This window comes from Anabrus simplex, chromosome 6 (genome assembly GCF_040414725.1).
Source record: "Anabrus simplex isolate iqAnaSimp1 chromosome 6, ASM4041472v1, whole genome shotgun sequence".
NCBI classification, from domain to species: Eukaryota; Metazoa; Arthropoda; class Insecta; order Orthoptera; family Tettigoniidae; genus Anabrus; species Anabrus simplex.
The window spans coordinates 19,173,226-19,186,515 of record NC_090270.1 but is presented as its reverse complement, the minus strand read 5'-3'; the positions used below and the strand labels follow the sequence as shown (position 1 = coordinate 19,186,515).

The 13,290-nt window shown below is 41.4% G+C and overlaps 1 protein-coding gene across 2 annotated transcripts in view; it reads right to left on the bottom strand.

Annotated features, from left to right (window-relative positions):
* Positions 1 to 13,290, bottom strand: part of snama (something that sticks like glue) — a 651,651-nt gene that overhangs the window by 539,579 nt on the left and 98,782 nt on the right. For both annotated transcript variants that reach the window (XM_067149701.2, XM_067149702.2), the window contains exons 3-4: positions 10,661 to 10,748; positions 10,474 to 10,519 (exon numbers count right to left, since the gene is read on the bottom strand). In XM_067149701.2, the coding sequence (XP_067005802.2) occupies positions 10,474 to 10,519; positions 10,661 to 10,748 (134 nt within the window). The remainder of the gene's footprint in view (positions 1 to 10,473; positions 10,520 to 10,660; positions 10,749 to 13,290) is intronic.

Sequence of the window (13,290 nt, the reverse complement as noted above, 5' to 3'; positions counted from 1 at the left end):
ATGACTGTATCTACTGCGAAGAAACTTTCTACACAAAATGTTATGTAAACACAAAACTTATGGAAACGTTGTACAACGATGTCAACCACAAATGAAAAAAAAATATTAAGCTAACTTACACTTCACTAGGAATTAAGTCAATAGAGGAGTGGTAGCAGGTAGCCATAACACAAAGAACTCTACTTCATGAATGAATGGCACCCGGGCTCCCAGCGAACCTACTTTCGAAAGTTCCATTAGAGAGTAGCACTAAGCATGGACGACTGAATTTTTTGGACAAGTCGCGAGGGACTGTCGAGAGAGGAATTGTTACACCGTTGAGAAAAATTTACGAGTTTCGTCACTTTTGATTCTCAGTGGCAAAATTCCAGAATTGAACGTGTTTTCATCCCTGGTAAAATCTCAGCAGAAGTCAAATTTGATATACCTCTTCTCGGGTCAATGGAAAAATTAGCCGCCATTATCATTTATAAAATACGTCGAAAATTAAGATTCTTCCTTTTCCTTTATTTCCCCCCCCCCCCCTATTTGCGAGAGTGCTCAAGCACCATAGCACCCTTGGAGTCAGCACCCCTGCATATATATTCAGTGAAAATGGTTTCCCTGCATCTCTTGCTCATCTAGACATTATGATGATCGCATGATCGCCCTTCGTATCTTACGTATCATCCACACTTATATCTATGTCAGAGCCTGCAAATTGAGGCAGAGTTCCAGTGCACAGTGCATCGGTCCCACTCGGCTCGGACCAATGCTTCGTCTTTGGGCTACTCGGCTCGGATTTGGAGCGCTACAGAGCAAGTGAGGAAGAGGGAGACAGGCAGAGCGAGCGGTACGAGTGTGGGGAAAGAGAGACAGCGCTATTGCTCCAAATCGAGGAGTGGAGGTCTGCACTCTGGTCAACCAAGCAAGGTAGTCTTTCGCGCCGTGCACAGTGCATGCACCCTGAGAGGCCTTGATCTATGCGAAATGTCAACACCAAATTGTCTGACGCAGTTTGATTTTAGAAATGGACTAAGAATTTGCAAAGCTCCTTTCTCTTTGAATATTTTGACTCAGGGATGCCTGGTATGAACGTCAATATGTATGCTTGTTTTAGAGACTACTGAAAAACATTTGAATGCATATCTCATGCAAAACTTGCTGAGATTTTAAAAACTACTGGTGCTGATGCATTTGATCTACATAACCAGCTCTATTGGAACTAAACAGCAGAAGTCAAAATAGAGGGAGCCACAACTAAGGACACAGCTATATGGAGAGGCATGCGACAGAGATGTGTCCTGTCTAGTCTCCCTTTTTAACACCTACTCTGACGGTGCGTTCAAAGAAGCTGTCGAGGGTGTTAACCTAGGCTTCAGAATGAATGGCAAATTCATTACTAATAACCGTGATATGGTTGTGTTAGCCAGTAGCCTTAGTGATCTTCAAATTATTATTTATAACATTATAAGATCAGTGCAATATTCGGGCTGTCATGAATATGGGCAAGACCAGGCCGATTGTATTTTCGAAAACATCAAAGCAGGTCTCGTTGCATACTAACAACCCAGTTATTCAGCAAGTGCCATACTTGAAATACTTGCGACTATAGCGAATGCAATCCCAAGAATGAAATCTTATCAAGGATCGGGCAAGCCCTATTCATCAGTAGAGATCTCAACATTCAGCTACAAGTTCAGATGTTGCAAGCTTATGTTTTTCCCATCCTTCTGTATGGTTTCGAAGGCTGGATACGCAGAACTTTGCTGGAGAGACAGATTGAAGTTTTCAAAATGTACAAAAGAATTCTTTGAATATCCTTGACAGAAAGGAAGACCAATGAGAAAGTCCCCAACTTGATAAATAAGAAAGAAAAAAAAAGAGCTAACAAACATCAGGGAGTGAAAACTCAAGTACATCGGGTACATCATGAGAGGTAATTGATATGAACTTCAACTCCTCATCTAGAGGAAAACTGAAGGACAACAATCTGTGGGGAGACAAAGAAATTCCTGAGTTAAAGTCCTGTGCCACCAATATAGATGAACTTCTATTGAAATTTTTCGAGCCGCCGCTTCACAAGTAATCATAATCAACTGGATCGCCAATCTTTGTAAGGAGATGGGGTCTTAAAAGGAGAAGACAATCTATTTGAAAATTACACATTTGCTGTGTCCAAATGTAAACCATACGTGCTAATGGATCGAGTTGCTAGTAATTAAATGTAATAAAATTCATATTGCATTCCGTATAGACTTACAATTAAAATAAGATAAAATATCCTTAATAAGGAACTGTAACGGTCAAATCTACCTAATAAATACTTCATACAAACATTTTTATCTTAAGTAGCTAATAAACCAAGATAGTTAATTTCCAAGGCAATAAAATAAAGGCTCTAGAGAAAATGCAACAGAACTTGCTGAATAACTCTGTCTACATATCTATCCAGCAAGTTCAATGGACATCAAATTTCATCCTATAACCTTAGCTACTAAGAAAAGAAAATACACTCAATTCCCAATTTACCTTAATCAGATCAACCGTGTTGCGGCTTAACCGTGATTTCAAATACACTAAAAATGCACGAGTGTTACAAGTTACAGTAATACAGAATTACAAAGGGTCGGGATAATATTGCCGAGTCGTAATAGCAGCAGGAGTGGCACGACCTTGAAGTTATTTGTAGCTGGTGTGTCACCAGCCGCGAGTACCTGTTCTACTCCATGCCGCCCCACTCTCAGTCATTATCTTGTTTTAGTTCTGTCCAGTTCAGTTCGCAAACAATGGCAATAGAACTGAAGCGTGTCATTTTGACAATTCAACAGAAGTTGGATATTGTATAAAATATAGAATGAGGTTCTACCGTTAAACAGGTGTGTGCCCAATGAAACGCTGGTAATTCTACAATGCCAAATATTTTACACAACAAAGACAAACTTCTATCATTTGCTTGTTCGTCCGATGCAAACAGTGGTATAGCAATCTGAAAAACTATGAAAATAATCTACGATTGAGGAGCTTGACCAATGCATGTTGGAGGGGTTTTCATAGCAGCGAGCTCAAGGGACTCCAGTATCGGGACCGATCTATATGACTAAAGTGAAGTTTTTCTTTAAAGCTCTTGGGATGGAGGGCGAGTTTGACGCATCATCCCGATGATTTACAAGCTTTAAACAGTGACATGGCATTCATGATGTTAGTGTAAAAGGCAAGTTGTTAAGTGGAAATACCGAAGCTGTTGAACAGTTCAATTCGGATTTTGAAAAAATTGTTCTGGGTAAGGGTTTGGTCCGAGAACAAATTCACAATGCGGATGAGTCTGGCCTGTATTGGAAATGCCTACCAACCCATACTCTTGCTTTCAAATAGGAGCATTGTGCATCAGGCTATAAAACATCTGAAGAAAGGATGACGATTATGACCTGCACGAAATGTACTTTCAGTATGCCTGTTCTACTTAACTTTTTGCAGATTAACTGCGATTTTACTTATCCAGGAAACCTTACCCCTAGATTATCCTGGTTAATCAAGAGTTGGGTGTATAGCAACTTTGTCTATACTGTGAATAGCACAGATCTTTCTTTCCCCGTTGTATCACATTATTCCATTTCTCTTGTATTTCTCCAGTTACATAAGTGTATATTTAAGCAAGAGAACCTTCAAGTCTATCAGACATAAATACTGATACCTCTACTACCAGACATAAATACTGATACCTCTACTACAGGGGTAACACTAAACAAGGCACAAACACAGTTAAAAAGGGAAGGTAAGAGTACAATGCACAATATAAGAAAACACTACACACTTGGAAAAACAGTAGCTAGCATTATGCGGGTCTCCAACAAAACAAGTACGTAACTATCAGTGGGGCCAACTAGTGAACGACAAAACGGGAAGATGGAAGGGGCTGGGAAACTACCAAAGGCATGGACATGGCTTAGATAGCGGATTCCGAAATAAATGGCCGTGATCCTCAGATTTTAAAAATATTATTTAAAAGATAATTTTACAAATACATTCCAAGTTACGAGCTATAAGTTCAGTGATATACATAGCTTATTTCGTAGCAGTGTAAACTCAAATTTCAAATCAACTATACATCTAGTTACCAATGCAGTAGTACAATGCAATTTACAGGTTATCCAAAATGTAGCGTACCTAAAGTGATACAGAACTATCAGAGGCAAACCCCAAGGGAAATCCTATTAAACTACAATATACATATTTTTGTGAAACAAAACAGGAATGCCTCGGAAACGAACAGTTAAGTCTAGCTGAAAAACAAAGGCGTCATAAGTAACTAATTTGGTGAATCTAGGAGAGGTTAGGGCAGACACCTGAATGAAAAGCAAATCGGAACATTACGGAAATTTCAGCAGGAAAGGATTTCAAGAGTGCTTACCCGAGGAGAGCGCCATCCCGAAAACCGGGGGACGTCAACCAGATAGACTGCTCGCAGACAGATGGACCAAGACCGACAGAATTCAGGATACAGAATTAATTCGAACACTGCCTCGCTCATTATATATAGGAATTACTGGCCTTGGAGGCAACCAATCAGCGTGCACGTGCTCCCTATCGCCACCTAGACTCACCAATCACTACCTTACTTTCGATCAAGAACTTTGACTAACATTCTAGAATACGCATGATCGCGAAAGTCGTATTTTTCCAGAATAGACAGAACACACTTTCTAGAACACATACCAACAAAGTAACACACCCTGTACAAAAGTTATGTAACTTTCTGAATCTTTCCAGGAACTATAGACAGAATTCTACTATTTACAAATGCCTATGTTACAACATTATACAGTACAGGTTAGGTCAATAAAAATAAAACATCATATCGTATTTTTCAATAAAGGTCTTCAAAAAAAAAAAAACAATCTTGTAGGATTTCTGCCATACCTTCTTGTAAACTACCATATTTATGCATAGAGGTAAATAATGAACCTGTCTGTGCGTTGCTGGACTCTGGGAGTAGTGCCACCTTGATGAGTGAGACCTGGTATGATTCTATGAAAACTGTTTGCAAGCTACCTACATTACAACCCGTGTCCTTAACCTGCCATACTGCTAATTCCAATACATTGAATATTGTAGGGTCCCTAGAGGTCAAGATTAGAGTCCGTGTTTCACCTGGAAAATGCCAGTGCTAGTGGCAAAAGATTTGTCCTGCCAATTCATATTGGGTCCAAATTTTATTGCAAAAACAGGCATGATTTTGGACCTCCAGTTCAACAGATTCCATTTCAAATTTTCTGCAAGAACATTTGAGCTGTGTGATCGCTCCCCTATTCTGCCTTGCCATGTTAACGCTGTTCCCGAAGATTCTGTAGAACCCAAGGCTTTTGATTTTAATCACTTACCCGAAGAGCAGGCCAACCAACTTAGGAAACTCTGCGATTAGTTCCCTGATGTCTTCACCGACAGGTTAGGCGTCACCAATGTATTAGAATACAAAATTGAGGTTACAGATAACATACCTGTTCGCTCTCCTCCGTAACGGTTGTCACCTCCCAAAATGAAAGCCCTGAAGGCTATCATTGATCAAATGCTTGCTGACGGAGTGATACGCCCGTCCAAGTCAGCCTATTCTTCTCCCATGTTTCTGGTCCCTAAACCACAAGGTGGTTATCGGCCTGTTGTGGACTATCGGATGTTGAACTGTAAGGTAGTCCTCCAATCTGTCCCACTTCCTGATTTGCACTCTTGTTTTTCTTGGTTCGCTAATGCAAAAATTTTCACCACTTTCGATTTAAATCAGGCTTATTACCAGATACCCCTTGCCGAAGAATCCAAGCATCTCACTGCATTTGCAACAGACTGGAACCTATATGAATTCGAACGCGTCCCTTTTGGCCTAGCAACTGGAGCGGCTGTCCTTACAGGGTTACTAGATTATGTCTTATCGGACATTAAGTTCAAGTTTGTTTATAATTACCTTGACGATCTCGTAATTTTTAGCGAAACCTTCGAGGAACAGCTACTCCATCTCAACGAAGTGGTGGAAAGACTGCGTAAAGCGGGTCTAACCCTCGAGGCATCCAAGGTTTCCGTCGCACAACCCCAGATGTCCTTCTTAGGACATATCGTGTCGGGGAGGGTTGTCTCAATCGATCGGGTCTCGTACTGTCGCCATCCAGAGTTTTCCCCCTCCAAAGGACGTCAAGGCTGTAGCCAGATTCATTGGCATGGTGAATTTCTTTCGCAAATTCATTCCTAATTTTGCTGAACGTACAGCTCCATTAAATGATTTGAGAAGAAAGGATGCCAAATTTGTGTGGGGTGATGCCCAACGTGAAGCCTTTATGGACTTCAAATCTGCCTTATGTAACGCCCCTGTATTGGCTATGCCAGACTTCTCTAAACGCTTCATTCTTCAGACTGACGCCTCTTCCTCAGGCATATCCGGAGTTCTTCTACAGGAATTTCAAGAAGGGCGTCGTCCTATTTCTTATGCTTCCCATGCCCTGAATCCTGCTGAGCGCAATTATTCCATTTATGAGTTGGAAGCCCTGGCTGTTGTCTTCTCCTTAGAATGCTTCAGAATTTACCTGGAACATCTCCCTTTCAATCTGGAAACTGACAATCAGGCGTTGAGTTGGGTACTGGCCAAGCCGCGAAAGACCGGTCGTCTAGCACGATGGGCAGTGCACATCTCAGCCTTCCAATTTGAAGCCCGCCACATTCGTGGCACGGAAAACGTTGTGGCTGATGGCCTCAGTAGAATGTTCCATCCAGACAGCTCTGACCCTCAATCCGAGCCAGTAGACTCATCTCCCGAACAAGTATCAGCTTTTGTCAATGTAGTTCTCACTGACTCTCCCTTCTTTTTCAAGGATATTGCCAAACATCAAGAGGATGATCCTGAGTTAAAAGCCATTGTCGACAGGATTAAATCCGGTGAGCATGTTAAGCCCTATATTCTTAAGAATGGTGTCTTGTGTTGTCCTGCTCGTGGTCGCAGAGACCCCAAAATTGTAGTCCCAACTAACCTGGTCCCGGCTCTCTTCAAATACTTTCATGAATCCCCAGTGGGCGGTCATCTGGGCGTTTTCAAAACAAGAGAAAAAATCCGTAACCACTTTATTTGGAAATCCATGGATATTGAGATCCGTACCCTTGTCAAGTCCTGTAAGATTTGCAACATCAGTAAACCTGCCACGAATACTCGTCTAGGTCTCTTGTCTTCTGAGCAAGCTTCTCGCCCCATGGAAAGACTGTTTATAGACTATATTAGTCCTTTCCCAAGATCTCGGAATGGTAATCGTTTCATACTCGTGTGTGTTGACGCCTTTTCGCGTTTTACGTGGCTGTTCCCCACTAGGATGGCTAACGCCAACACCACCATCTCGTGCTTGAAACAGATATTCGCCTCGTTTGGACCCTGTCATTTCTTGGTAAGTGATAACGCAAGAGCCTTTACTTCTGCCCAGTTCCAGAATTTCTGTTTTGATCTATCCATTGCTCATGTAACCACTACTCCGTATTACCTGAAGCCCAATTATGCTGAGAGAGTGAATCGTAACCTGCGATCTGCCCTCATCGCTTATCACTCCTCAGACCACTCCAAGTGGGATTCCTCATTGAATTGGTTGTCATTTGCATTTAACACTGCTGTCCATGAAAGCCACAAGCAAACCCCTGCTTCGTTGATGTTGGCTTTTACTCTAAATTCTCCTCTATCTAACCTATGGTCAATTAATGATCTTCTGCCCGACAATGGCAGCCCAGAAAAGATCCGAGCTAATTGGCACCGTGCACGAAAGAACTTGAAGGTTTATTACGCTAAGGTCCAGCGTAATTACAACCACGGGCGAAGACCGCACGATCTCTCTGTGGGTGACCAGGTGTTTATTAAAACACATCCCGTCAGTAGTGCTGCGGACCATGTTATCAGTAAGTTGGCCCCCAGATTTCGAGGTCCCTGCACCATCTTAAAGTTCCTTACCCCGGTGACATTATTGGTGAGTGATCCCGAAAGGAAAAGGATCAGCAGAATACATCTCTCCCAGATCAAGGTACCTTAAGTCTGGTAGGGAAGGGTAAATACCATTGTTGGGGACCTTGTAGATTTAGTTCTATGTTACTGTATTTGTAAGAATTTAGTTATAAAATAAGTTTATTGTAAGGTTATTTATAAGGTTTCAGCTATAAGATAATAGTTTTATTGTAAGTTAGTTGTATGTAATTGTATAAGTGAATACTTTAGGTATCCTCTAGTGTAATCGATTTAGTATTATAAGTTAGATGAGTTTTAGTTTAAGGTCACTACTTGGAATTTTCTTCCTTTTACGGTCAGGCTTAGGGCACCCTCCTGTAGTTTCTTTTCATCCCCACCATAATCTTGTCACGTGAATTGTAGATAGCAGTGCTTACCCCAGGGCTAGTGCCCTAATATTCCTGTGTGCGAGGAAGAATTCCTCCTGCATATTCATTAAGCCACCCATCGGGTAACTCTACGCGAGATCTTGAGCCCAGCAGCATACTTTTACCTCAAGGTATTTCCCTGTCTGCTGCGGTTTGTGTGTGTTACAGCGGCTGCAGTGACCAGCTTCTTCGGGCAGCAACCTGAAGTGCCAAATTGGGAGGCACACTGTGTGCTTTGGGCGTCACCATCCGGCACCACTATCCTGCGGGGAACGTCCCATTGGTGGCAGGCAGACTGGACGGTATCTCACCCCGGCTTATTTGGTGCAAGAGATCACTGAACTGCATCTCACCTAGGTGTCAGGTTTGGACTGACATTGAATGGAGGCTGGCAGCAAACGGCCGTTACGGCAGCCGCATCATCAGCAAGAACCTGTGGCCTAGCTGTGCTGTGACTGTTGTGGGAAAGTAGTGCAAAAGTGTTAGCAACAAGTGAGAGGTTTTGGTATTTCTAACATTTGGAAGAAAGTATGGTGTACATGATTTGGTAGACAGACTACAAATTGTCTAATCATCTGTGAAAGAAGGCATTTTGAAGTGCAATGTGACAATCCATGTGGATTTTGTGATATTTATTCAAGAGGTGGATCTATATTATTTTTGAAAATTATGTGACAGTTTGTGTTGTTGGTTATGACAAAATTAACTTCAAGAAATTTGGTGGGTTAAAGTAATGTACCTTTACTATTGGTACTGTGTGAAAACGTTCTATCGCTTTCTCCCCAGTGATGTTATATTATTGGTCGAGCAGGGCCCGACTTTCCGGGGGAGGAAGATGTTACACGTGAACTATGTAATGTGAGTGGAATGTTTTTTTTTTTGTTTTTTTTTTTTTTTGAAGACCTTGTTTGAAAAATACGATATGATGTTTTATTTTTATTGACCTAACCTGTACTGTATAATGTTGTAACATAGGCATTTGTAAATAGTAGAATTCTGTCTATAGTTCCTGGAAAGATCCAGAAAGTTACATAACTTTTGTACAGGGTGTGTTACTTTGTTGGTATGTGTTCTGTCTATTCTGGAAAAATACGACTTTCGCAATCATGCGTATTCTAGAATGTTAGTCAAAGTTCTCGATCGAAAGTAAGGTTGTGATTGGTGAGTCTAGGTGGCGATAGGGAACACGTGCACGCTGACTGGTTGCCTCCAAGGCCAGTAATTCCTATATATAGTGAGCGAGGCAGTGTTCGAATTAATTCTGTATCCTGAATTCTGTCGGTCTTTGTCCATCTGTCTGCGAGCAGCCTATCTGGTTGACGTCCCCCGGTTTTCGGGATGGCGCTCTCCTCGGGTAAGCACTCTTGAATTCCGTTCCTGCTGAAATTTCCGTAACGTTCCGATTTGCTTTTCATACAGGAGTCTGCCCTAACCTCGCCTAGATTCACCAAATTAGTTACTTATGACGCCTTTGTTTTTCAGCTAGACTTAACTGTTCGTTTCTGAGGCATTCCCGTTTTGTTTCACTAAAATATGTATATTGTAGTTTAATAGGATTTCCCTTGGGGTTTGCCTCTGATAGTTCTGTATCACTTTAGGTACGCTACATTTTGGATAACCTGTAAATTGCATTGTACTACTGCATTGGTAACTAGATGTATAGTTGATTTGAAATTTGAGTTTACACTGCTACGAAATAAGCTATGTATATCACTGAACTTATAGCTCGTAACTTGGAATGTATTTGTAAAATTATCTTTTAAATAATATTTTTAAAATCTAAGGATCACGGCCATTTATTTCGGAATCCGCTATCTAAGCCATGTCCATGCCTTTGGTAGTTTCCCAGCCCCTTCCATCTTCCCGTTTTGTCGTTCACTAGTTGGCCCCACTGATAGTTACGTACTTGTTTTGTTGGAGACCCGCATAATGCTAGCTACTGTTTTTCCAAGTGTGTAGTGTTTTCTTATATTGTGCATTGTACTCTTACCTTCCCTTTTTAACTGTGTTTGTGCCTTGTTTAGTGTTACCCCTGTGGTAGAGGTATCAAATACACTTGAAGAATATTCCTAAATTTTTAGGTATATGATGAATATATAAAATACTTACCCCTTTAGGTATCCCTGATAGCTGTTGGTTCGATTCTGCCCGATCCCTGAAATAGAGCAAAATAAGACAAATAAAATCTTTTACCAAGAAGAAAAATACATTGTGAGGAATCTATATTTTGTCATTTTCTTACTTACTTTCTTTTAGCCACCATATGCTTTCTATTAGAGCGAAGAAATAGTCTTACCAGGCTTTCTTTTGCTGAGCTGTCAGTGGTATCCTTGCAACTATCAGGGATGTATTTTTGGGTATCAGAGCTCCATCATCACAATATACTGAAAGAAATGAGCAAAGCACTAAGCACCCTCGAAACTTGAAAGCTAAGTTTCTGAAATCAAGCTGGGTACCTGATCTACAGGGTGGCGCACGAAATGTCATACATCGGAAATGTTTTATAAAATGTGTAAACCTGGGCTCACAACCAGGTCCTTTCGTGAACAGAAACCATATTTCATGCATGAACCGACAGGCAGCACCACATGTCGCGCATGCGTACCGGCTGCCAGTTAAACAGCAAGGCGAACAAAGGGAGATTGACGCGTGAAGAGAATTGAAGATAGTGTTGTTTTATGCGGAAACAAAGAGCATAGCTCAGACCCAGGAAAGGTTTCGTGTTCATTTCCATACTCGATGGGCTCCTTGGCGTCAGACGGTATACGAACTGGCCAGAGAATTTGAAACAGAAGGCAACATACTGGAGAGAAAACTGCCCTGCCTCAAGCCAGTCTGCTCACCGGAGAATGTTGCTGCTGTTAGAGCGGCTGTGGTTCGGAGCCCCTCCAAATCCACCAGAACTGCATGTGTTCAGCTTGGCATCTCTCGTCGGTCAATTCAGAGAATACTACACACCGACCTTGACGTGTTTTCATACAAAATGACAATAGGTCATAAACTAACAGCGCTTGTCAAGAGTTACAGTACGGCGAGTACAGTTTGCTGACTGAGCTATTGGAGAAGGTGATCCCGTATTGCACAACACATAGTTCAGTGATGGATGAGGCAAACGTCTATCTCAATGGTGCAGTGAACAAACAGAATGTCCGGTTTTGGGTGAAAGAACGGCCTGCTATTGTGCACGAGGTTGAAAGTCATGGTGGGAAAGTGTGTGTGTGGGCTGCAATTTCCAGTCATGGAATTATTATATCAATTTTTTTCAATGACACAGTCAATAGTGCGCATTACTTGGACATGTTGACAAACTGTTTCCTTCGAGAACTCTTTGCATCACGACTACCAATAAAGACACAATGGTTCATGCAAGATGGAGCTCATCCGCACACAGCAAATGTTGTTCTGGATTTCCTGAATGAACATTTCGGGCCCCGTGTGATGACCCATCAATATCCCAAGCATTTTCAGAGCAGCTCAGTCTGGCCACCGCATAGCCCCGATCTCAATCCCTGCGACTTCTTCCTGTGGGGATATTTGAAGGAGACAATCTACCGCCATAAACCAGAAAATGCACAGCAATTGCAAACGGCCATTGTGACTTTCTTCCAAGGGTTGAGTGAGGACTTGTGGCGCGGAGTGATCATGAACATGCGGGTTTGTCTCGAAGCTGTTGTACACCGAGAAGGTGGACATATTGAACATGTACTGCACACGGACTAACCATGCACATGTCAGTGAAATGTTGTAATGCAATTTTGTATTCAATATGTTGTATATTACATTTTCTATAAACAATTTCCAGTGTATGACATTTCATGCGCCACCCTGTACTACTCACTCCTGAGAGACGTAGTGGAACATATCAAAGGGATTACAGGAAAACAAAATTTTAAAATTCTCTTATTCATTATTTATTACTTCCTAAATTTGAAAACTGCTCAAATGCCACTGTGTAGCCTACTACTCAAAGGATTTTAAAGTGTAAGTTCCAAAATATTATGCTACGTGCGTAACGAGTGGAAGAGAAAGCGTGGGCTCTTATGTTGTTCCCTGTTGGCTAGTATAGAGACCTTGATGAATCGCCCGCTAGGGGCAGCACCATTACTGTATTTGTGGTTGTAATATGTTAATGTTCGGTAGTGTTGTTCTGTGAGGGCCAAAAACATGTTGTGCATTATTGTTAGGTGAAAACGAAGAGTGTGTCATTTGGTGATGGACTTCGTTTATTTAGTGTAAACATAGTGCTGAGTTTATAGAACTTACAAGCATACCGAGAAGGACAAAAATGCCTACTTGCTTCGTTCCAGGCTGTAAATCTGGCAATAAAACTACAAAAGGTAAACACTTCTTTAATCCACCTAAAAATGAAGCAGAATTTTCAAAATGGGAAAGGGCAAATCCCAGAAAAGACAAGTTTTCTGTTACGTGTTGTGTGTGTGATTCACATTTTTCTGATGAATTTACTGTATGGTTAAATCAGATTTTTTTGTAATATAAGGCAAACAGGTAGAAATTCCTAGAAATAGATCAAAATTGAAAACTGGCTCTGTCCCTCATATATTCCCCAATTCACCACAATATCTCAAGAAACAAACAGTAATATGGGGAAATCAGCAGCAGAAAGATAACAAGAATACAAACAGCATCTGAAGGGGAAAGATTGTAAAGAATGGCAAGAAAACGTAAAGATAGCAGAAAAAAAAGAAAGGTATAGAGCAAGAATGACTAAAGCAGGAAGAGAGAGATTAAGATTCCAAAATACAAGTTCAACAGAAAAGGGACAAATAGGCGACAGTGCAGGAAGCTGACAATCGTGTCGATATTCCGATGCCTGACACAGGAGTCATACGTAGGCAGCATTATGGTAACTGAAGAAAACTTGTAGAGGAAGCCTTGTCCTCTTCACCGCAAAAAAAAAGAAAACTT